At 38.2% G+C, this 25,484-nt stretch overlaps 2 protein-coding genes across 5 annotated transcripts in view; one reads left to right on the top strand and one right to left on the bottom strand.

Moving 5' to 3' along the window:
• Positions 1 to 512: 512 nt before the first annotated feature.
• COMMD8 (COMM domain containing 8) lies at positions 513 to 5,563 on the top strand. The gene is made up of 5 exons (XM_021556029.2): positions 513 to 599; positions 1,088 to 1,243; positions 2,143 to 2,295; positions 3,920 to 4,075; positions 5,143 to 5,563. Exons 1-5 carry the CDS (start codon positions 555 to 557, stop codon positions 5,161 to 5,163), a joined length of 531 nt encoding a protein of 176 aa, XP_021411704.1. The 5' UTR covers positions 513 to 554; the 3' UTR covers positions 5,164 to 5,563.
• Positions 5,564 to 12,805: 7,242 nt separating this feature from the next.
• GABRB1 (gamma-aminobutyric acid type A receptor subunit beta1) overlaps positions 12,806 to 25,484 on the bottom strand; it is a 131,970-nt gene continuing 119,291 nt past the window's right edge. Inside the window, exons 6-9 of one of the 4 annotated variants that reach the window (XM_031504751.2) lie at positions 23,864 to 24,001; positions 23,604 to 23,756; positions 22,067 to 22,317; positions 12,806 to 15,221 (exon numbers count right to left, since the gene is read on the bottom strand). In XM_031504751.2, coding sequence (XP_031360611.1) covers positions 14,874 to 15,221; positions 22,067 to 22,317; positions 23,604 to 23,756; positions 23,864 to 24,001 — 890 coding nt within the window. In that variant the 3' untranslated portion in view covers positions 12,806 to 14,873. Of the gene's footprint in view, positions 15,222 to 19,522; positions 22,318 to 23,603; positions 23,757 to 23,863; positions 24,002 to 25,484 lie in introns of those variants that run through there. The other 3 variants (XR_002464974.3, XM_021525618.3, XM_031504750.2) reach the window with 3 other exon arrangements.

The following is a 25,484-nucleotide window of genomic DNA, read 5'->3' as shown; positions in this document are numbered from 1 at the left end:
TTTTCTCGTAAAAGCCATCAAGGCGATTTTAATTCTTTGCATTGACATTCAGTGAATTCAACACATGGGAAAGTCACGGCTAATGCAAAAACCTATTCCATAAACCTCCTCCACTATCTGGCTAGGATTTAAAAAATGAGCTCTTCACGGTAAACACTGTACAAGCAACACGGGCTTCTGCAGTCAGTGTTCCTCCTGACTTCCTCAATTTGATGTAATATCAGATATGGTGGCCGTTTTAAGTCTTGATCTTCCTTTCTTGCCACCAAGTGCAAAATTAACCTGTTAAGGGTCAAAAACCAAAGCTGCAACACAGGCAGAATGCAAAACCAGCTTGTTATTGCCTATAAAAGCTTGTAAAATCAGGGGGGTTGCGGCTTCATTCGCCGTCCGACCGAAGGTCGCACAGATCACGCTGCGCGCCCAAGCGCCCCGGGCGGGCGCGACGCGGGGCTGGGGCTCGAACCCGCGTTTGGGGAGGATGAGGGCGGGGGTTGGCGCGTGCGCATGCGCGCCGGCGTGGCGGTCGCGAGGCGGCCGGGCCGGGCCGGGCGATGGCGCGGGCGCTGGAGAAGCTCCCGTCGGGACGGGCGCTCCAGGTGGGCTCCCCGCGGCCCCGGGCGGGGCAGGCGGGCGGGCTCCCGTGAGGGGGGCAGGGCCCGCCTCCCGCCGGGCCGCAGTGCCGCGGGACTGTCACTGGGATCCTGGGGCGGCCCGGGCGGTGCCGCGCGGCCCGGCGGTGCCGGGGCGCGGGTGGCTGAGGCCGCCTGGGCTCGGCGTCCCGGCAGGACTGCAGCTGTGCTCACAGCTGTTCATTCTGCACCTAAGTCCTGGCTGAATGTAAAGCACGTTGTGATTTCTGTGGCCAGTCCTCAGAACTGCCTTTAAGGGGAGAAGGGAGGACAGTTCACATTCAGGGAGTTCCTGTTCGGGGCTTTTTTGAACGGTGTCTGGGCTGCAGTCCCAGAAACATTGAGGCAGTCCCTCCCAGTGGAGGGAAGGTTGATAATTGAAGTGCTTGATCACTCTCATATGAAGTATGGATTAACCGTGAGAGAATTATAAATTATGTATCACATCGTTTCAGTTCCTTCATAAGATAGTTGATGGCATCTGTGGCCGTGCGTACCCTCGATACCAGGATTATGGCAATGTTTGGAGCTTGTCAGAGTGGATGCAGGTTTTAGAAGAAACTACAACGTATTTCAAAACTGCAGTTGGCAAAAATATGTCTGATGAAGAGGTAAGAGCTCATCACTGATTAGCCTTGACTTGGGGAGATCATGACCGGAGTGATTTGTTTTGTAGTTTGTTTAATCGTAAAATGTTTTAATAGGATTTGAATGGTAGTGGATTCAGCCTAAGTAGGTAAAAGGTAAGCAGCATCTAGAGATACACTGCAGGACTTCTACAGCAAAAAGTTAAGTAGACGCTAATTTTTAAATATTTTTCTAATATCACAGGCTACTTGTTAAATTGGTATTTTGAGTATCCCCAGATTAAATCCTTGTCTATAATACTGCTCATTAACTATAAAACCAGTTCACTTTCTTGTTTGGTGCACTGAAGTGGTGTAAAATATTGACTGTATGTAAATAAATATTGTAAAAAATCTAAGTGTGAATGGAGGACCATGTGGTACAGGGACTGTAATTCAGGACATTCCTATAGGTATGAACTTTGCAAAACCTTGTTGCATTATTAGAAATATTAATTCTCATCTCTTGCATGTTGCTTGTATTTTGACCACCTGCTAGCAGCTGGGTTAAAGAAAGACACCTGTGTAGCCTTGGGGACCTCCCTACATCAGTGTTTCTGTTTCAGCTGAGCTGATGTATTTAGCCTCTGCCCTGGTCCTGAGAAACTTGCAGACCTAAACCCGAGCTGTTTGGGTGTGTGATGATTTTTTGATTTCAGGGTGGCATGTGAGAAGGTTGATATAAAACCTCTATTCTCTGGTGTCTTTTAATTTAAATGATTTTTTTTTCCTCTGTGTGTTGCTGTGATAAACACTGACTCAACCAGCAAAGACAGAGAGCAGCCACAAAAGGCAGCTTAGATATTTTAGTTATTGCAGGTGGTACATATTAATTCTGTGGTTCATAGTGCAAGTAATCACAGTTTTAATTTTTATTTTTGTAGGCTGCTCAGCAGATAATGGAGTTAAATTCAGATTATCAAGAAGCAATCACAAAATGTCTGAAAGGTAGAAAGGAAGAAATCAGGAATGCCCTAGTAGAAAATGTACATGCAATCTCTTCTGCCCAGCTGCAGGATTTTGACTGGCAGTTAAAGGTGAGAGTGTTTCCTTGATATTGTTTGAAAGAAATGTTCTGCAATAGAGAAGTAACTTGATACAGTCCCATTAGGCCTGCTCCTTGTGCAGAGTGGTTTGATTTTTGTAGGTAGTGCAAAAACACATCAAAGACTTGCCAGAAACTTGAAAATGTAAATTTTAAAAATTTGTTTTATTTTGTTTTCCCCTTTTTTTCTTTTAAAGCTGTTCAGGGAAACTTGGTGCTCTTCACATAGCACTTGAACACCTGAAAGTTTTGTATGCTGTTATGATTTTGAGGCCTGAATAAACAGTGCTTTTTCTCAAAGGAAGAAAAAATATGCTTAATTTTAAGATGAGTTCACTGATTCAGGATAAGTTTTATTGACTTTCTTCAAATGTTTGTATTTTTGCAATGGACATTTAATAATTAGTTTGAAATAATGTATCATTAGACTTCCTGTTTTGGTAATAAACCTGTGATATTGGAGTTGCCGAAGTTAGGATGGTGGTTTGAGGTAATGAAGATCTTAAGCTCAATCAAAGACTTAAAAACATTACTTACACTGTTTATAATTTTGCTTAGACTGTGAGAGCTGTTAAACAGATTTGTAGAGCTGTTAAATAGTTTTCCATGTTTACAAGAGTGCTCGATAATTTCTGCAGCAAACAGCTTTGGAAATCAAAGAACAATGCCCAAAACAGACAAGTTTTTGCAAGAGCAGGTGTGGCATCATAATGTACTTTAGATGAACTGTTACTGGGCTTGATCTCCTGCTAAGTGCATTTACTGCTGACAAAAATATGGACATATGTGAACTCTTGTATTTTGTTTGTAGCTTCTTTTAAATTTTTCATCTAGAGAAATTTTTTAATTTCTTTCTATTTTGTGATGCAGTTTCTGGTGCATGTCTGAACTATTATTTTGCTTACAACCACTTTTTTCCCCTTTGAGCTGTAATAATTTTTTACTTCGCTTGCCATTATTGAACTCTACTGTATTCTGTTCTCTAAAGATAATTCTGTACAATACTAATCTATAGTACTGTCAACTGATCTTTGATTTTAATGCATTTTAAAAGCCTTATCTATGCCAGAGTATTGTAGTCAATAAAAAAGAAAGCACAATTGGCATGTAACCTGCATCAATGTTTGTCTAATAGGATATCTGACAATATGTTTGATCAGCTGCAGTGTTGAAAAATGCATAAATGTCTCCTCCTTCTCCCAACAAGCCCATTCTGTAAGACCCTTCTTGCTGATTAGAAGACCTATTTGAATATGGTAATTTTGGAATCTTAAGTAATTAATTAAGAGCCATGATCAAATGTATCCTTTGTTTTCACCTAGAATACCAAAGTGTGGTAGCCCAAAATTTTAACAAATTGGTTTTGGCAAGTGTATATGACACTTTGAAGTCTGTGAAGAGGGTGATCTTTATTCAATATATTTTTGATACTAACAAATAAAAATCCCAATATTGGAGGAAAAAAGCCCTGAAAACAGCAGAGATGACTCCTTTGAAGTAAATTTTGTCCTGCTTATGTTTGTTCTGGTATCACAAGTACAGATGTGATAGTATGAAAGACTAACAATTTAATGGCTCCACCTTATACTTCATTGTTTTTGTGTCAATCTGCATAGCTTGCTCTCTCCAGTGATAAGATCTCCATGCTGCAAATGCCACTTCTCAATCTTGATTTGGATGTGAGAGAGAATGGTGAGATTAAGCCAGTTTCCATAGAGATGAATAAGGAAGAGTTGCAGAACCTAATAAATGCACTGGAAGCTGCTAATAAGGTAACTTTTACTGATTAATCTTTTGTTCCTGACTTGTTAGATACTGATTTATTTTTAGCAGAATTCATAGAATCAGAATAGTTTGGGTTGAAAAGGATCTGTAAAGGTTGTCTAGTCTAAGCTCACTGCCATGAGCAGGGGCATTGTTGACTAGGTCAGGTTGCTCAGAACTACTACTCCAGCCTGACTGAGGGGTGGGGCATCTGTGTCCAGAGTTTCACCACACTCATTTTAAAGTATTTCTTCCTAATAACTAGACTAAATCTAATTAATTTAATATGATTACCCTTATCCTATGCTGAAAGATTGGTGAGAACACCCATGTTTCCCTCACCTTCACAAAATGTCTGTGTCTGGGAGAGTTATTTGGTTCATATTAAGTCCTTTAATTTCCATGGCATAGTGAATCAGGAAGAAAGTTAAAAAGATTACGGTGTAGTGACGCAAGAAGAGAATTTCAAGTGAAGCTATAAGACTTCTGAGACACTGAAGGGTCTCAGATTTCTTAATAGAAAAGGCTAAGGAAAATGATGGTTTGAAGAAAATAGTGTTTACATGAAATTATAGCCCTTAAGAGCTTTCACAGCTTGATTCCTTGTGGATTTTCCTCCGTGCAAATGAAATAAAAATAGTACATGAGCAAGGATTCTTCCAGGACAGACTTCAGTGTTCACATGCTCTTTGTTCTGCTTGAGGGAAGCTGTGGGATGTGGTCATCTCTCCATACTTCTGTGAGCACACGAGGAGGAATTAACTTTAGAATTGGTCCCTTGGCTCTGGTTTGTGCAGAAGGAATCTTACTGGACCTGGATTTGCTATTCTACTTTTTGATTACAGGCAGCTGAAGAATGGTTTGAGTGCAGTAAAGGGTAAAGAAAGTTATTTTAAGTGATAGTTTTGTGAGATTGTAAAAGAGAGTTGAGAGAGGAATGATGTGTTGTCCAAAGGAAAGATGCTTATTCAGTTGCATGTTACACCAAAACAGAAAGCAAAAGGCTTCTTTTCATAGGCTACTTAAATTTTGTTCTTAACCAGCTTTAATCTCATTCCTTTTCTCCTTTTTGAAGGTCGTCTTACAACTGAAATGATGGAATTCAGGTCAACAATATCTGCTGGTGGTGGCTCCCTGAATGATTTGGGGAAAAATGTGTTTGCTGCAAAGTGGAAAGGTTCTGGTGCTGTAAAATACTGAAGTCAGAAGAGTGTTATGACCAAATGAACTACTAATCCTTCAATAAATATAATAAGTTCTTGTATCTATTTGACCAAAAATATGAAAATCTAATGTACAGTTGCTTTTAATACTAAAGATTTATAGACATTTGGAAGAAAATCACTTACAACATGTGCCATATTTGTTTTGGTAAAATTTTGGCAGTGACTGCACTGGTGCCTGGTAAAACTAAGGCATCTTGCTGGTATTGTATGTTACCTTATCTAAAGTGCCATGCTAATAAAGAACGAGAGAGTATTTGTAGCATTAATGTATTTAAACTTGTAAATATGGTAAATAAACACCTAACTGTATGTGAATAATTGTAGTAGGCTGTTTTTTGATTTATGAATCACTGAACTCATTATTTTTAGATGTTGGGGAAAATCACCTTTAAAAAAAAGCCAGTGTAGAATGAAAGAACAGTTGAGGTTGTATGTGAGCTCTTTGAGGTTGTCTTGTCCAGCTTCATTCCTCAAACATGGCAACCTAGAGCAGGATGTCCAGGCCTGTCTCCTGAATATTTCCCCGTGATTGAGGCACCACAATTTCTCTAGGCACCCTGTTTGGTGCTCAGAAGTTGTAGAAAAAGCACTGCAGCTTTATTCAGAGTAAAGTTGTAGTTTTTAGCTTAGTTTTTGTATCTTAGTTGGTAGCTGTTCAGTTAAAAATATTAATGTTTTCAGAAGGGGGTGCAGTGCTGGAGAGGAGCTGACCTATATAGACTATGAGAAAGATATCCCTAGCTCACTTAATACAGAAGATAGTTGGTAAATTCTACTCTAAACTTTTCTGGAACCAGATGGAGTTTTGATTGTAGTATGTAACAAAAGTTAAAAGCAGTAACACTAGGGAAGAGTACACCAGAAATCTTACTGTTTTTACTATTTATTAGACCATTTTTCCATACATGAAGAGCAAATGATCTGTAATGCTTACATGATGCAGATGTGTGGTTCTCATTATGTGCATGTGTGTGTCTTAGGCAAGTCTTGTATAAAAAATAAGGAATATAATTGAATACTTTATTCCAAGTTTTGAAATGAGGATCTTGAGTTTATTCCACTGTTGTGCGATGGGTTTTCATATATGCAAAGTTGCATACACTAATATAAAATAATGGACTTCAGAATACTGGTCACAGAAGAGGACAAGAATCTCTTGTAGAAAGGCTTCTATAAAAAGGATTTTAATGGGTTTAATAAATAGGAAACATAAATATATTCTCTTTTATTTGTTCCTGATACATTTAATCAGATATACATGTTCAGTGTCAGCAGTTGAAGAATGAAGAAGTGTGGAGAAGTGGGTAAAGAGTTGTAAAGATGAAAGAGTGGAAGATGTGTCTTACTGAAAGGAGTGCAACTTCTAACAGATATGGCTTGATCATAGTCCTGAATTTCCATAAGCAACAAATTTCATAATGGATCAAATAACAGATAAAGGCTTTGTATAAATTATTCAAAATTCAAATCAGGTTGGAATTGATCATTGTTTAATTTTATTAAAAATCTGGAAAGAGTTACTGCAGGCTGTCCAGCAGCGTGTTAGGAGGACGCTGTTTTTTTTAATTGTGAGTGTAAGGAATAAATGTACCAAGTCTATTTTATTTACAGGTATATTTGTGGTGACTATGCTTTTTCCTTTGTTCTAGATCTAGTTGCTTTATAGGAGAATATGGCCTTATGTGTTCAAATGCTCCATGTATTGTATGATGCATGTCTGAAGGTATAACTTGTTCATCTGATTGGCATGCATTGCTGAAAGGCTTTCCTAGAGAAAAAAGGCTTTGTTTTTTGTTTTTTATTGTTGCCGTGCTGTTTTTTATCATTTAGGACAAAAGGACTGGAAACTTTTATTTATAGTTGCAGATTTAATAACAGCAATTTATTTTGTAAAAGGGTAAACTATCATTTGGGATGTCTTTGGGATGTCATTTGGATAGAAGAAACTTGTGTGCTGATGTACTCATACAGTTTATAGATGTACTGTGAAACAAAAAGCCCCATACCTAGAAAGGCTGTACTTCAGTGAAAGGTGGATATTTAAAACAAATTTTTACATTTTTACTGTGTTGCTGAAGTGAACTTTTGTGTTGCTACCGCTTACTTTTCAAGATCAACCATTCAAAAATACAAAATAGTGGTATTTTCTCAACAACAAAAGGCCACAAATAATAACTTCAATTTTTATTTACAAACAGTGAAACTTCTTTTGCAGAATCTGCTACAGACACTACTTCCAATATTTGTGACTTTTTCTTAATAGTAGCCTTAAGTGTTTACATAGCTTCATTTAAAACATTACCACTTATGTAATAATGGATTTCTAATTACAAGTATGTAGTGGTGTTCAGTCTGTAGTATCATCTTATATTTGTCTGTCCTTTACTGCAGCACTGAACAGAAAAGGCTGAAAAAAATCTTTTTTCAGTGGTTTTTTGCTTTAACAGGAAGACAGGTTTCTGATAGTGCTGTTGTTGACAGAAATAAATGTGCAATGAGATGCTTTTTTAATAGGTGTTAGACTTTATTGAAAATCTGAGTATTTTTAATATAACCATCAAAATTATATTTTTAATAGGGGGCATAACAGCACAGTGTGACTGGCTAGAGGGGGACAGGAGCTCCAGTTGACAAGGAGTTGAGAAGTAGCAACTAAAACACAGCATTGCATTTGAAATGTGCATCTTGACCTTACATCTCTACAGGTAAATGTACGGCAATAATGGCCTCCAGCAGATGGCAAGGAAAAGGACCAGAAAAAATGGAGAGCAGAGCTTGCTCTTTGTACTGTCTTTCAGATTTTTTTTTATCTCTTGCTCAGAGAATTAGGTACTTCTGGAACAAGCAAGGTCTCCTGTTGTGACAGATAGGGCTTTTGTGGAGACTGTACCAGACCAGATTAATGAAAAAGCTAGAGCTTTCACAAGACCCATTATACTGGTGTCATCTTCAGCTACACTTTGCTGAATGCAGGTAGATGTGGGTGGGTAGCAAACAGGACAAACCTGCACAGGACAAAAGCATGCCAAGCTCATGGCCAGGAGCACATCTTGAGGAGAGTTTATGGTGTGAGGAGCCCCACTGACAAAGAAACTTGGGCCTGTAGCTAAGAATTAGGCCAAAGGTGTGAGAGTTTAGAGACTCCATTAGCATTAAAGAACTGAATTTTGTCCTTGTTTTTCTGCTCTATTTGCCTGTATCTGTATTTTCCTGCATTCTTCCATGTGTGAGCTCAATCTAGTTAACTGGCTACAGCATATGGGTTACTTTTGGAGTTTGCACATCCCACCACACTAACTGGTAAGTATTGTTCCTAGGAGATGCTGCCCCTTTGGCCCAGTTCTAGAACAGGGGTTCCTATTCTCCCAGTCCTTACCTGGCAGAACAGCTCTCTTCTGGGTCCTGCAGTAGCATGGGCAGAAAGCCCCCCAACTAACCATCATAAATATGTTCTAGAAATCTCTCTGGTTTTGCAATTACTAAGGAGAGATCTCTTGAGTATGTAATATACACCAGAAATAAAACTTTGCACAGGGGGCTTTTTGAAGCAAAAACTAATGAAATCAGTACCTACAATACAATAGACACACTGTAGGAAGTTTTAATTTCACCACCTAAAAAGCACAGAAATTCACACTGCATAAACAGATGTGCAATTTGAATCAGAAAATCAGCATATATTGATACAAAATATAAAAGTGAATTATAAAAATAATGTTACTTGCCCTCTGCTTATGTTCATTGCACTTTTCTTTGTTTCACAGAAATCTTTCCTTGGTTTCAGAAAACCTTTTTTTTTTTTTTATATCAACCATGTCAGCTTTGATCTTGGTATGCTAAAGGACCAGAACTGCATATGAACAGCAAACTGTCAGTATGGAATTGACTATTGTTATAAAACTGCTTTTGCAACAAAGCAATTATAGATTTTAGGAAGCTGTTTTTAAAAGATCTAAATAAGTCTGTAGAACTTCTGAGTTCTGAAGCAAGCCTTTCTGATGGGAAACATGTTGAGACATAACTATGCTTTCTTCTGAAAGGTGGTTTTAAGAACCAGTAACACCCTGTCCTGAAATATGCACATTTTGCTATAATTTTAATTTGTGAATTAATATTTATAATACAGTATCAGCAGTCAAGGGATTTTTACTCTTCTAGTACTAAAGAATGCTTTCATAAGCATAAGCTTTCATAAGTGCATCAAGATACTCCATAATGTTTTTTTTACTTCTTTAAATCAACCTCAATTACATTTAGTAGTATACACTCCTTCCTCTGCAAAATTTTAGTTCATACCTGCTTTAGCCCTTAATCAGAAAGACCAAATGACTCCCACCAAAACCTGGAAAAGGAGTAAAATATCATGAAGATTCATTCTTTGGACTTTTGCAGACCTTTGTGGAGAGTACTACATAGAGAAGTATATTTTTAAGCATTAGGTTATTCAGCTAGTTTAGCTAATAGAGTAATAAAATGCACTGGAAGATGTGGGGATTTTTCTAACTAGGAGCTGCTGCAGGTCCACAGGGACTGCTCTGGTGATGGACTATCTGTGGGGAAGGATTCCTAGCATCATATAGATTAAATAAATTTTTTGTGGCCTGCAGTAATTTTTTTGGGGGAGGGTGAAGGCAGAGGTTTCAGATCTGTCGTATTTCTGTTGATATTGTTTTAAATGGGAGCCAGAGCAATGTTGGATCATCTAATGAGAACTGCTATTTACTTCTTTTGTAAAACCCAATTCTGAATTCTTTATCTATGCCAAAGTCTCATTCAGCTTTCTTGAAATGATGATTTGCCTGATTATTTCAGAATGTTAGCTATAGTGTACAACATTCAAAGGTTCTTCTGAAAATCTAAAAAAATACCAGGTAATATATTGTCAGCTAGATCAAAACAGCAAATGACATTTCAGAGATAGGAACAAGGAGACTGGTATGTTCACAGATGTGAAGGAGATGGCTGATGTTCTCACTGAAAGGCATGATCTGCTAAAGGAAACCATCTTTATTACTTTTCTGGCAGTGTGATTGATTTTGTACTTTTGCATGAGACTGTGCAGGTACAGAGAGCCAGGGATGAGTTAAAAGAAATTGGTCAGAGATGATCTCTAGCAATATGATATGCTTCTGCTGCCATATAATTATTTTAGTTCCTCACTGGTATTGATAATCAAATGCAATTGGACTTTGCCAAAAAAGAAAAAAAAAAAAAAAAAGAAAGTAAAAGAGTGAGTTCCAGGCCATTTCTTAGATTGGCCCCAGCATGAGACAAGAAGGGATGTTTTTATAATTTTTTGGAATTTAAGATTACTTACAAAATAATTGAGAAATACACATGTCAAGGAGCAAACAACATCGTTAGAGTTAATTCTGTGCTCCAAGGCAGCCAGTAGACCAAAGTCAAATGGTGTTGTTTTAAGAAATGCCAGCTTTTTTATTTGTCACTTAATTCTTTCAGCCTGCGCATATACATTTTGGCATTATTGCATGCTGAAATTCATTATTCTTGTGTAATCTCTTGCCTTCCTTGGGCTGCAGGGTGATTGGTTGCCCAAGGAGGTAGGAGGAAATGATGCACAGTCACAGATGTGGGGAGGTTATGCTTTGTAATAAAGAAACTAGTTTTAAAGAATTTTTTTACATAACAGATATAATCCAGCTTTTTTTTTTACTAATACTCCCAAGGAAGTGTTAGCAATGCATCCTCAATATGTGAGAATTCACAGGAACAGGCTCCTTGGTGATGGGAAACATGGCCCTCAGGCCCTAGGTTCCTTTCCTCATGATTTATGTCAAGAAATCTTCCACTTCCAGTACAAAGGGAAGGAACATTTCCTGTAAGGGTGAACTACGTGGACGAGCAGATATTCTGAAATTGCAATCTCTGTGCTGTTCAGTGGTAGCATAAAGCAATGTAATGTCAAAAATATTCCTGTTTCACTGAAAAGACTGTTTTTTGTGCCTAATAAGGCTGGAGTTCATCAAGCTTCTTTCTGCCAGCGAGGAGGGGTGGATTAATTTGAGCTTTGTCCTCTGCTGAGCTAGCTGCTTTGTTGCAACTTGTAGGAATGTAGGATCTCAGTTGCTTACTGTTCTTTTCGCTTTTGGTTGAAATAAATTCTCAATGGTTTAAATATTGTTGGGAGACTCTCAGGTAGGCACACAAATATACATGCTCAGGGACAGTAGAAACTCAACACCTCAGGAAACTGAGCCAAAACCAACTTCCAGCAGAAATTGCATGAGAGCTGCACAGACTGCATGGGCATTTAGCTAAAACCTAATTAGCAATAGGACCTTACCTGTGCTGATCTTGAAGTCTGGTTCCTCAGGGTAGGGAAACTACTGAAGTTCAGCTGAGAGGAAACTAAGCATTACAGCATTATTCACCTTTATTACATAAAGCCAGCCAAGTTACTCCAACTTATTGATGGGAAGAGATAGTGTTTCTTTTGCGCTCCATAATTTGTAGCTCCAGATGGCATGTACCTGGGTAACCCATAAATGGGCTCATTTTGCTATGCCATGCCACTAATAACCACTGACTTTTCCTTGCTGTCAAGTATTGGTCTCAGGTGAGAAATGTTTTCCTCTGCATTTTTCTATAGAAGTAGTTTACCTACAGTTAGTTGCTCTTGCCTCTGTATATGATGGGTTATTAGTCCCTGCTGACAAACTTTGCACCAAGAGCTGGCAGCTGTTTCCAAACTCAAGGTCGTAGCTTCCAACTCTTGATGCAGACAGGCCTTGGTGTGTGCTGCTCAAAATGGACTGTGGGGCTGGGATTTGGATAGGAATGTGTTCAGTGTCTCTGGGGGCAGAAAGGTAGATCCTTCTATTTTGGAACATGCTGTTCTTAAGGAGTTTTGCCTGTGCCCTTTGTTGATGGCTTTTACTCTGCTCCACAAAATTTTTTTTTGGCTTGGAACTGTACAATGTAACTGATTTTAGTCCATGTACCTATAAGAAAAATATGTGTATGCAGCTGTTAGGGGCCTGCAAAAGAAATGCTGAAGACCAGTAAAGCTGATCTATGCCCTTGTAATCAAAAACAAAGGATCCTTTTTGTTTAAACCTAAAGTCTTTTTTTGATGTCATGTTGGATGTTGGCTCTTCTAAAACATTCACTGCAGCTGTAAGGAGAGGTTGCAGTATCTCTTCACTACTGGATCAGCTGGACTTAATTACTTACCTGAGGTCTGTATGTGAATATCTTTGGGAAACTAGGTAATGCAAACCATGAATCACTGATGGTTGTTATATTTTACAATACAAATCTGCAGAATGCATTACTTTCTTTGAATTATTTTCTTTGAATTAAGTTTTGTGTAAGTACAAAGCAGGCAAATTCAATGGCTCATGGACTTACTCTGTTAAGTCTCATGCCAGTTCAAAGAATTCTAAACTATTTAATGGTATATGTGTTTACAATGAACAGCACATATTGTTCTACCACTGTCTCCCTCCTGGTGCTATTTTTTGCAGTTTTGGAAAGTTCAGTTCACAAGACTTCCTTATGTTCTCTGTATTCTTTATTTTACAATACCAAAATAATACTGTTCGTTTCCACTGACATATTCTTGATATAAACATTACTTAACTGTAATTACTTAACTGTAATCATCAAACTGTCCCAAGTGAGATTCTTATTTAAAAATTATTTTGAGTTGTTTCAAGGAGTGGGTAGACATACATAGCCTATTCAGAAGAGACATTTGTCTGAATTAATATTTGTCCTAAATCACCTCAAGTTGTACTTAGTGGCTGATTAATCTTGTAAGATTGTGCAACTCTGTAGTAGACTGGAGGTTAAAGGTTGTAGCAGCAGAGACCACCATTGTGTTCCACAGAACTTGGGATGAGACCGGGGCTTTGGAGGCCACAAAAAAATGGATAGTTTCAAAGACTCCCTTGGATTAGCAATGCCAAATTCCTGTTTTGCAGCCTTATAACTTTTGTAGTGAGTAAATTAAACCTATTCCCTTTCTTCTTTGGTGATTCTCTGGTTCTACCTCATTCTACAGAAGCCTGCTGCGCAAATAAAGGGAAGGGGCTGCAGGCCCTGGTCTGTGAGAAGGTTCAATTTGCACAATGTGACAAACCATAACATGTAGGAGGGTTTAATTTATTATTATGTTCTGATTAAAGAGATTGCAATGCCACTTGGCAATAAGGTCATCAGCTGTCCTTATTGCCAGGCAATGAGGAACTACTGAAGAATTTTCCACACTGCTTTTTTATTTGTATCCTCAGCAATGTTTCTTTCTGTACCAGCTTCCATTGATAACACCACCTCAGTACCTACATAGACTCCGTTGACTTGTATATCTTGACTCTCCTAAAGTATGAAACACTTGTAATACAAAAAAAAAGTTAACTGGTAATTTTTTCAATAAAATGCTATGTTAGGCAATATAATGTCATTGCTGTTAGGAAACAATTGGAAATAGAGAAGGAAAATTGATGTAATATAGATATAAGATGACTGACCTATTGGTTCTCAGTTGCATGGGTGTTGGTAGTGCTTTGCCTGTGGCTCCTTGGCAGGAGTTGTGTCAGGCAATAGGCAGCCAGGTAAGAAGAGGCAGCTCCTCAGGAGGAGTACACCTGGCATTGCCAGTGTGCCATAAGACTCAGCTGCATCTCCTGGTTCTCAGTGGAATAACGAAATCTGAAGGAAACTGTGTGCAAAAATTTCCTCAGATCTGTTCCCAGAGATCTACCAACTTTTGGGAGTATGTTGCAATTGCCAACCACATGAAACGTGGCGTTAAGAAAAATCTTGGCCTGGGGTATCCCACAGAGTTGCTTCAAGGAAACAGCATGTGTTGTGTGTTTTTAATACAAAATTACGTATGGCACAACTGTTCTCATAAATATTGACTTTGCTGCTTTGTGGAAATAACTGAATTCCATTGAGATGTAATCAGCTGATTCCTTGCTTGGATACTCAGTGGGATTTCCCTCTGCTGTCCTTTATTTCTTTTGAAGATGTCTGTCTATGAAAAAGTTATTTGACCTCTCCTTGAGTGATACTTCTCAAACACACTATGGAAATACTTCCCAGTAAAGCTATTAGGTTTGAAGTGAAGCATGGTGCAATAGTTATAATCCTTTAAACTGTAATTTCTTCAAATTTCTCTACACTCTAAATGGGGAAAGACAGTGACATAGATACTACTAGTAGTTTAACTGTGTTGTTTGGAAGCATGCTAGTGTGAGCTGCCAATATGTGATAAGAAATACAGTGGGACAAATTTCCACTTTAAAAAAAAAATTAATTTGGCACAGAAAGGTCATGGGTGATGCATAAACTTTGTAAAAATCAAGATAGAGCAATTTTTCTCAAAATGCTCCTAATGAGCTGATCTGAACTGTTCTGATCTAAATATTGCTACCCTGGATTTGTGTTGGGTTGTTGTTTCTTTTAAAAAGCTTAAATCTAGACGTGTTCTATGGTGGAGTATCTTATGTTGAACATGGAACATTACAGCTACTGCAGTTCTTCAGTTAATGGAATTGAGAAGCAAAAGAAACAAGTCTTATTATGTTAGTGTGTGGTAACATTATTGCATATCTTAGTGGACATAATACAGCCAGTAAACAACATTAAAAAGAATAAACATGATGGGAAAGACCATTCTGGACCACTTGTCTATCAGGTTAACATCAGTCAAATCAGGTATTTTGATGCTGATCTGGGATGCCCTCCTGCGTAAATGTCCTTTTTTATGGAGCCTGTGCCTGTCCAGAGCACTCCTGTTGTAGAGGTCTCTGCTGGAAGTGGCTCTTCTGTACTGCGGGCTGGCACTGTCGCACGTGTACGTGGTGGCTCGGGGGTCATGGAGGCTCGTGAGCACCTCTGAGCTGCAAATGTTATTTCGTAGTTCAAGTGGTCCCAGAAGCATGTTCCCATGGGCATCCACCTGTGTCAAGGGAGGAATGGGGATTAGACAAGCTCCTCAGCCAGCCCAAGGTGTTTCCCAGATGGCCCTTGTGGCTCAGGGTGCTCCTGGGGCTGCAGTGACAGTCCTGTCTGGTACAGCATTCACAAAAGTGAAAAGATAGTGAATACACTTTCCTGACTAGTGTGAAATTAGCTATTCAACATCTAAGCACCTTCCATCCTTACTTGGCTCCTTGGTCTTGTAATTCAGTTAATTATCTCATCCTCTTTGAAGTAAGACTTTTGTAATTTTATCTTTTACTTGGACCACCGCCTTTATGAAATACTGATTTTTAAAGTCTGGTGACTGGCACATGCATCTTTCACATACTCAAGATGAAAAGAAAATGTTGCTGTCACTGCCCATTTTAAACAGTTTTTGACTGTTTTAGTGCTGCAGGTTAGTTTCTAAAATTTTTTACCAATGGGTTCATCATATGAAGAGTATGTAGATACACGTGTATTTTATCAGTTATTGTAAAATACTTGTGGTGAGAATTGAGTTTGGGCAATTACTATATTACAGGGATGAAATCATAGTACATTAACTTGTTTGTATGCAGATAGAATAATCTATTTTATTAAATGAAAACTTATATTCAGTTGCCTTTTTATGTATTAGTACCAGAAGCAGCTGTTTCAAATATGTTTGTCCCTTTATTTGTGTTATTAGTCAAAGCACTGTTTTAAATACCTAAGCAAAGAACTGGAAACTGCAACCAGTATGTACATGTTTGGCACAAACAATTATATATATGTAAATATTAAATATTTTTTTATCATTGTCTTCTCGTGTATGAGTGTAATTAACCATTAATTGCTGCATTGCTGTGAAGTGTTCTCGTTTTCCTGAATCTTTAGTTTTCTACATGTAGTAAAATCTCTTTTGAAAGGTTTTTGTGCTATTTCCAGGTTAAGTTCTGGTTTATCCACAAATACTTAATAGATGTTTCAAATTCACAGATATTTAAACATCCACTGTAGCTCATATGAGAGAAATATACATCTGGCCTCTTAAATTAAACTTCGAGGTCTTCACCTTGAAGCTTGAATATAAATGTTGTTTTCAGTAAACTGTGGTATTGGACCTATCCCAAATTTGTAACAAACTTGATCATGTCTGTGGATGCTTTTATATCAGTGAGTAATTCATTAATTATAGACAATATCTAGTTTTGTGAAGCACCATTGATATTCAGGGCTTTGTTTGTACTCTGAGCTTTACATTTTTAGTAAGACATAGCAGAGCTAGGAAATTATATAATAATCTACAGCAGATTTGAAGTATGTGCAAGAAAAAATTCCAAACAAAACACAGAGGGAAACCTAGTTTTTGTGGGTTAGTGCAAAAGACAGATGGGACTAAATAAAGTTTCAGTTCCACCTGGCAATGGGGAAGATGTTCCTTCCCATCATCAGGAAAAATCTTTACATCATTAATGACAGCATATTTGCACTGTGCCAGACTAAGCACTTACTGACTGAAAGCAAAGCAGTGAAGGGACTATTTGTACAAAAGCCACACAAGAGAACCGTGGGGTAAAAAACTTTCTAAGTGAAGTAATAAATCATCACAGATAGAAAATGCACTATTCTGGTTTAGAAATTGATTCTGAATGTGCTGAAATGAGCATTCAGTGGTAACACCCCAATTCCCACCACTGTTTTGGTGGGAAAAGCTCACATGTTCTGGGTTAGAAAGGTCAGCTTGTCACAAATCAGCATGGTGTTTCAAATGTTTGCTTGAGATATGGGCTAGCCAGTTCATAGTTTTTAGGTCAGTTCTTCAAATTTTAAGAAGGAAGATTTAAGCTAGAGTCTCCTGCTCTCCAGAGGACTGGTGTAACTATGGGACTAATTATTTACTCTGAAGATCTGACATGTTTTCTGTGAAAAAAAAACAAACCCCAGTTATCTCAGGGTTGTCTCTGTATAAAAAGAGTTTTTTTTTTTTTTAATTCTCAGAAGTTTTGATAGGTCATTATTTTCAGTTTTATGAAATAGCTCTTTGAGTTGTCTTTGATTACATAATCTAATGTGGAAGTTAATTGATTTCAGTGTTACAATAATAGTAACAATAATGCAAGCATTATTAAGCAGTTATTATGACTTTCCTTTTGGGAAGAAAGCTTGTAGCTGCCTACATCTGAAGTGATTCAGAGGGATCTTTCTTAAACTAATATATCCTGACAATTTGTTATGAAGCAAACAGTGCCTGAATTCCTGCTCTAAGCATTCTGGATGAACCTGTTATTTTTAAAATGAATTTTAATTTAAACCATTTTAGGCAAGACGATTTGTATGTCATGAAGCAAGTTGGTCTTTGAATTGCAGTCTTTGCAATTCAGAGCCAAGAGCTTTACACTGATCTTGACTAAATTAGCTCATGGAAGTATAAAAGCTTTTCTTATCTACCTGGTCAAATGCTCTGTGCAATTTCCCACATCGTTATAAACCCTTTCAGTATATTTTGAAGCTCACTGCAAAGCATTAAGACTTGTGCAGCTGATCTCCTGCTGCTAAACCAACAACTGTGCTGAAATCATTCTCCTTAGATGAACTTGGTTAATTTAAATCTAATTGTAATACTATCTTCTTAGCTTTACTAATTCCCACACTAACTCACACCTCCAGCCAAGGTGTGACCACCCCTCACTGGGCATGTGCTCCATATTTTATTGACTCTTAAGAGTGAAGTGAGAGAATTCTACACCAATCAGTAACAAAGGTGTGTATGACTAGAGTCACTCAAGTTCCATGTAAATGTAAAGGAACAGGATACAAAGCAGTTGAGAATGGGAAAAATTCAGGGAAGACTCCATTGTAACTACTGGCATCGGTTGATGGGGTGAACCTGTCTTCTACCCCACAGGGATGCCTATTGGGTAAGAATCACTCTGTGTGGGCTGAATACTTTCACTGGGGATTAGAGTTTATCTGTATATTGCTTTAAAAATGGTCTTGCAGTCAGATGCTATCACTGGCAATCCTTGAACCTTAACCTGTCACCATTTTTTATTAATAAACAGTGATATTCCATAGCTGTTAGTGCGAGTCCTTCCCAGGTGCTGGCTGTTACTGGCAGTAGGTAACATCAATAAAGAGGAAGACCCACTAAGGGGTCATAAACTGGGAAGACCTGCTGAGGAATCTTCCTTAGGCTGTCCCTAAGTCAGTCAAATCAGCCTGTGATCCAGCAGTTCAGTGAAGGATCCCCCTGACAGGATGCTGACAGACCGAGCTCAGTTTTCCTGGGCCACTGACAAGCACTAAAGGTTGAATTAATGTCCTCACACTAAGGGGGATGAAACCCCCTTTTTTCATGTGGCACTTAGAAAATGAGTTTCCTGCTTAGGAACATCAAATGATATTGTAACCGTAAAATAGTTAAGGTAATAAAAGGAAAACAACACAAAGCAACAGGCCTGTATTGACTGCATAAAACATAGTCAGACAGCTCTAGGAGAAGTGCATATTAGCCTTCCTTGACAGAGGATGGTCTCAAATGCTGTCTGACCCTGTCTGACCCAAATTCTGCTCAATGGCTGCCTGGAATGATTTTTTTAAATTTTTTTTAAAAATTTTTAGGTTTTTTTTTTTTTTTTTTACCTTAACTGTTGGGAGATAAAAAAGTAAGGATATCTGTTTTGTCTCAATACAAACCCATTGTTTCTTCCTCTTAAGGTGAAAGACTCAGGGCCATGTTACTCACACAGGTTGTCTTATTGGAACAAATGCTGTAGTGTTAGCACAAGCTGATCTGCAATAAAACAACTTATGCTCAGCAGGGCTATACTAATTCACAAGGAGATTTACTTGAAGGTTAAGATATTTGTCTGGCTATGTGCTTCCCTTCTTTTTCTTTTTCCAGTAGCCACTATATTGGAAAATTGTACATTTTCCTTGAAGCCTGTGGCTGGTCTCTAGCTTTCTATCTCAAGTGTTTAGTGTTTCACAGGATATTTAGAAGGAAAGTGTGATGCTGTGCAGAACTGGGGAGACAATCTATCACTTGTCTTGTGTTGATAAGCCTTTATAAACCTTTTGATGGTGTAGCCCCTTTCCCACTCACATTATGATTGCATCCTACCTTTTCTTCACGCTTAAGAGATATCTTCTGTGTAATTACTCTTCATGTTATAATTGTCTGGGGAAAGAGAAGCAGTAGCATGCATGGACTATCTAAATATTGTCTTGCTGTGTGTTTTTTTTCTATTTATCAATCCATAATTATGGTGATGTCAGTGACATCTAGCTTTGACAAATGAACAAGGAGATATAAACAGTCCTTTTACTTTATTCAGAGAAACAGAAAGATTGTTTGCTACAAATTAATAGTTTTTGTATATTAAAAATAAAAATTGCATAAATTGTGAAGCTGGAGAGACTTTATTTCCATCTTCTTCAGTCTGTAGAGCATGGAACAGCCACCTATGAAACAACAGTTCTGTTTCATTTTTCATCTGGTCTTCTCTATACTGTTAATATCATGGTCAGTTTGCTGAGTGTTGCTCACCCATTGAAAGCTTGTGTTATCTGGTGGAGGAATTTGAACTCTTTTAGTCTTTGGAGTTGTATGTCAGATGGGAATGCTCGGTATCTTCACCTGGCACAAAGAGATGAAGCACTGTCACATATCTTCTAACAGTTACAGGTCCCTGTATGGACAAGTGGTGTGGGCCAAGAGTAAAAGGGAAAAAATGTCCTATAGCTATACATACTTACAACTGTACTTCTTTTATGTTCAAAAAATGACTTTCCCCTGCTCTGGTGCAGGCATCATTACCAGTGAAAAATCTCAAAAAATGATGGAGAGGGGCTGGAAGCTGTTTCAGTGGAGGTCACATAACCTTGCTGTGTCCCACTGCTCTGGTCATGTGCACTCTTCCTGCCAAAGACAGAAATACAACTGTTGGAAATCAGCATTTCTGTGCTGAGTAAAATTAATGTTCACAATCTCTCACATCAGTATGTGGAACACAAAATTCACCGATATCCATTCACGTGTGTGTTTATGTATATGTGTGCATATATATGTATTTACAATCACAAACCTGCACTGTACAGGCAGAAAGCAGTCTGTTCACTTAAAGCACTCTCATTCTCAGAATGGGATTGCTGTCTGAAGTGTGAGCATCTAGAAATCCTGGTACAAAGCATGTATGACTTCCTTTTTCTATCAGAAAAATGATGGTGTATGCAATGTGGTGCTTTAAAAACTTTCCATCCCATTCTGAGTACGAATCTCAGTGTAATATTTGCTGCATAACATTTAGACAAAAGCTTTTAGTTATGAGTTATGGCATTTTGTTAGTTAAACAAACTCTCCAAATACATAGGAGAAGAACTTACCTGCACCCTTATCCTTTACTCATTTCACTGGGGCACAAGTAGCCAAGGCTGACCTCTGAAGAAGTCTTGATTTCCTCTTCATCATGAATCCTTGCTGTGCTGCTTCTCACCTAGGCTGGGTTATCTCAGGAGCTGTTGAGGTAGCTGGTCAGAATTTGTGGGTTATGTTGTTTTTTTCCCTTCCTTATTTTTCATAGAAATGGATGGACAATGTCTGTGCATGACAATCCATACTGGGGTGGCTTATCTCCTCTGCTCTGTGGAAGACAGTACTTTGTGGGGTCTTGGAGACTGCTGATTGCCTGAACTGAATTTGTGCCCTCACTGTAATAAAGCATCTCCTACACAACGGGACAGAAGGCAAATGTAAGTAAAAACTTTTAAGGGGCTTATGAGTTTACTGAGACTATGATGGCTTTGTTAATGATGCATAGCTGTAGTGGTGGGACACCAAAGACACAGCTCTAGAATTAATAAGATATTACAGAGTTTCTGAAATGAACTTTCTGATGTGTTTGTGACACTGTAGCCATCTATCAGGATGAAGGCTTACTTCTTAGAGTTTTATGTGTTGGTCTCATTCTTCAAACTGAACAGAGGGCTCAAATACAGTTCTGTCCAAAGGTTAGGCCACAACAGTAAAGAAGTTTATAGGACAGCCTGGGCAAGATCTCATTAATACTTGGATGTAATATATTGTAAGTAAAGCACAGGAAGGAAGAAAATTTTTGGCTTGTTAGTATATACTTTTTCCTCTGAGTCAGACTGGGCCAAATACACCTGAGGCTTTAAAGGATTTGTTTCTGAAAAACTGGGAAAAAGTGAAATAGATTTATAGATGCTTGCAAGTGCTCAGTGATGTATTGCAAAATTAAACTCATCCTCCTTAAAATATGTCAACAGTATTACTTCCTGAAGGTTTTCTGACTTGTTTCTGAAAGAGGGGATAGTTGTGGTGTGCCTGAATTTAGCTGAGGGAAAAATCCTGACATCTATGAAAGCTGTTATAACCTAGCAGCAGCATCCTTGTGTCCCTCGAAGGTCAGGGCTCACTGAAGCAACAGAGCTTGTCTATGCTTTTTATTTTTGGTGAAGTTTCTGTATGTAAAGAGGGACTTCTATTATAAACATTTCTTCTATACCACATTCTAAAGCAAAAAAAAAAAAAAATACACTTGAAGTGGTAGATATTTAACTTCCTTGTACACCTTGTATTTCTTCTGCAAGAAATACAAAGAAGAAAGAATATGTGTCCTGAATATTCATGTGCATTTTTTCTGTGTTTTCTTACTCTGTTTTCACTTGAATATGGAACAGACCATGCATTTTGCAATCTCCTTAAAATACAATTTTTCTGTAGGCAATCTTAAATGCTTTTGCACATGTGTTCTACCTGTATTTATCTCTGTCATCATATAAATGAACATTTTCACAGTAAAAGTAATGTTTGAAAAGATAGCTTGAATATTTTACCTGGACTCTATTTGTTTCCAGTCTGCTCTTCTCTCCTGTAGCATGTCCTGCTCTGCTTGCTGTCTTTTTTTGACGTTGAGGTCCTTTCCCAAAGAATATGTAGTTTAAAAAGGCATATTCCAGCAAGGCCAGGAACACAAACACAAAGCATCCCATCAGGTAAATATCTATTGCTTTGACATAGGGAATCTTTGGCAAGGTCTCCCTGAGGTGGGTGCTGATGGTGGTCATGGTCAGCACAGTTGTGATTCCTGCCAAGGAAAGAAACAGACGTTGACTAATATGATGAGGAAGGAGATTTGAGCACAAAGGACATAATGGCAGCATTGCACTTCTCATGCAGATGGTGTAATTATGTGCTCAGGTTGTTAGCAGCCAAAGGAATATGTTTTGCAGAACTGGAAAGGAACATATCCTTGCAAGTCTGCTGACAGCACCTTCCTTGGCTTTTTGTACAGTGAATGGTGAACGAAATAACCTTCAAAAGCCCAGGCTGTGTTGGAACCTCTTGCCCTAATTTTTGCAATAACCGTGCTAGGGAATGTGGTGTTGGCTGACCTGGATAGCAAAAGTTGATTGCTGTTCTTTCTATGTGAGAAAATGCTTCTTACTTCATTTACAGCAGTAGCTCTGCTTGACTCTATAGGTGACTTGCATTGCTGTGGGGATCTGCAGTAAGTAGCTTTTGATTTAAAATGGAGGATTGAAAGGAGAAAGGGAAGCCTTATGATAAAGTGATGGTCTTTGATGAAGAGAAGGTCATATATATATGCTTGTACCAAAACAACTTTTCCTGTTAACTAGATGCTTGCAAGTAAAGCATTTCCATCTCATTATGTTATCCACCACTGAGTGACTTTTTTCCCCTCATATGTGTTTTTTCTTTTAGCTGGCTGAAATTACTTTTTAGTCTGCATTAATCACAGGTCATTAGTGCATGTAGATAACAGCTCTAGGCACAGGTGTAACAAGTTTAATTTGCAGGGAGATGGGACAAAATGGCTTTTTGGCAATAGAGTTGAAAAACATATATGCCTTAAAGCACAGTCAGTGCAGATCTTCATTCTTATGGAAAGTTGTAGGAAGGAATGTGATGTGGGAAAGAACCGACTACAGGCAAACCAGACTTATTTGGTGTAAGCTGGTATATCTCCACTGATGTGGAAATATAGGATCTTGTGTATTCCTTCCAGTCACAAATCTGGCCTTAGAGAAAACTTTTAACATCAGCAGGGATTGTTCATGCAGCACAGTGGAGATACCCTTAGACATCTGACTTAGATTTTTACGCTCCCGTTTGGAAGCAAGATACTTTTGGCCTGGTCCAAAGACATTATGACAACAGGAAGTCAGATAGAATCCTAAAGTGCAGAGCAAGAGCTTCAGATGCAGGCAAGGTCACACCTGCCTGCCCTTCCTGACAACCAGGGCCCTGTGCTGCCTGTGTAAGATCACAATTCATGATGCTACAACCAGCAGAATGGATTTGGTGCCACTGTTTTCAAAGGTAGCAAGTGTCATTTTGAGAAGAACTTACCTAAAGCAACTCTGGCTGCAGAGGCATCGTAATTGATCCAAAAAGACACCCATGACAGAATTGTGATCAGTGTGGAAGGCATATAAGTTTGCAAAATGAAGTATCCAATATTTCTTTTAAGCCGGAAGCTAAGTGATAGTCGAGGATATGCCCCTGAAAGAAAGAAGTCATATAATGACTAATGCCTCACAAAAGGTAGGCACTGATATTTCTGGGTTGGAAAAAGAGGGGACAACTTTTTTTAACTTGTCAGTGCTTGCCTGTTGTAAATTCCACTCTCTTTGACACCATCTTGTAATCCACAATAGAAAATTGTGGGAGCTCGATGTTATTAACTCCTGTTACTGCTGACTCTCCTCCATTCCAGTAAAATTCAATATCATCAGTAGTGTATCCATCTGAAACAGAGGCACAATTTTATTATTGACTTTTCTTTTTGTTTTATTACTTTGCTTAAATAGTTGCAGTTCAAGTGGAAGGAGCTGCAGTTAATCAGGAATTCAGCCTTTTGTTGTGTGACATTCCTGTTACACAGAAGTATTCTCCATGCTCCAGGAAGCTTCTAGATGTAGAAGCCCAGAAGACAGAAAACAAGGACAGAATTCATTATTAAAGTTTGTTTTTAGCTACCTCTAGTGCAACTACTTTTCAGTCAGGCTTGAGCTTCTCAGTTTGCCAACAGACAGATACATCATCAGCAAAACTTTTTAACTCTTTGGAGGAACTCTGACAGTAAAACCAGGTTCAGTTCCCAGATTTTGATTTCCTATGCAGGATATGACAAAATAGAGAGTTGGAAACCAGTGGAGACAAAGATGATTCTAGAAGAATTAAGGTGCCTGTAGTATCACCTGACAATGTCTATCAGAGCTGTAGGTAACCCTTTGATATTCATGAAGCATTTTATATTTTAATTAGACCATGCCATCTTTGATCTTCTGTTATCACAGAACTATTTCTTTTTTTACTCCAAAACTAGCACCTTTCTTCTGTTTCCTTTTAACAGTGATGTTGATTATTTATAATTCAATTAAAAATTAATTTGCTATTATATCACTGGAAATGTTAACATTATTGCTACCACTTTCAGGAATATTTTGATTGAACTCAGAAGTGACTGAGTTTCAAAAAAATCTCAAAATTGACAACATTTTTGAACTAATATTTAAACTGGTTCCACTTTATTGCATTTTTCTACTTTCCCCATATAGCTACCAGAGGAGAGAACATCTCATGTATTTTAAAATTTTTCCTTCAGGTGTTAGATTTAATCAGGTTTAAATCACATAACATGGATCAAATAAAAACGTGTTTGAACTCAAAGCTTTAAAAAACTTGACAGTACTTTTGCCAGCTGAACCAACTGTAGCCTTAGAAGCTTCCACAGAGTTAGGGACCTATCTTTCATATGCACAAGTAATGCAATATCAATAGTCTTGAGCAATAAATAGTCTTGAGATGTCTTTTCCTGTGATGGTGCTGGGTAAAAGCCTCATCCCTGGAAGGCTGACCACATGCAGAACAGATCCATGGTTTCCCTGGTGACAGTCAGAGAACCTTTTATGACTTGCTGCCAGGCTCCAGAGATTGCTTGGAAAGTCTGCAGCTATTGAACAGCTATCTTTTGATGCAAACACACAGTGATAGGCTGAACAAGTTTAAATGTTCACAGATTTTATTTCTGAACTGTTCAGTGTTATGGTGTTTGTCCTTTCAAACCAGAACAGTGTTCTAACTATCAGAATTGTCCTGAAAACCACACTAACCTATGTAATTTGGATTGCTGCTGCAAGCTTAAAACTGGGTTTCCTATTACTTATGCTATTTTCTTTTTTCTTTTTTTTTTTTTTCAAATGAACCATCCCAGGGCTGTGACACAGA

The sequence above is a fragment of the Lonchura striata genome, chromosome 4 (genome assembly GCF_046129695.1).
Source record: "Lonchura striata isolate bLonStr1 chromosome 4, bLonStr1.mat, whole genome shotgun sequence".
Lineage (NCBI taxonomy): Eukaryota > Metazoa > Chordata > Aves > Passeriformes > Estrildidae > Lonchura > Lonchura striata.
Note: the sequence above shows the minus strand (reverse complement) of the source record. Positions and strands in the feature narration are given on the sequence as shown.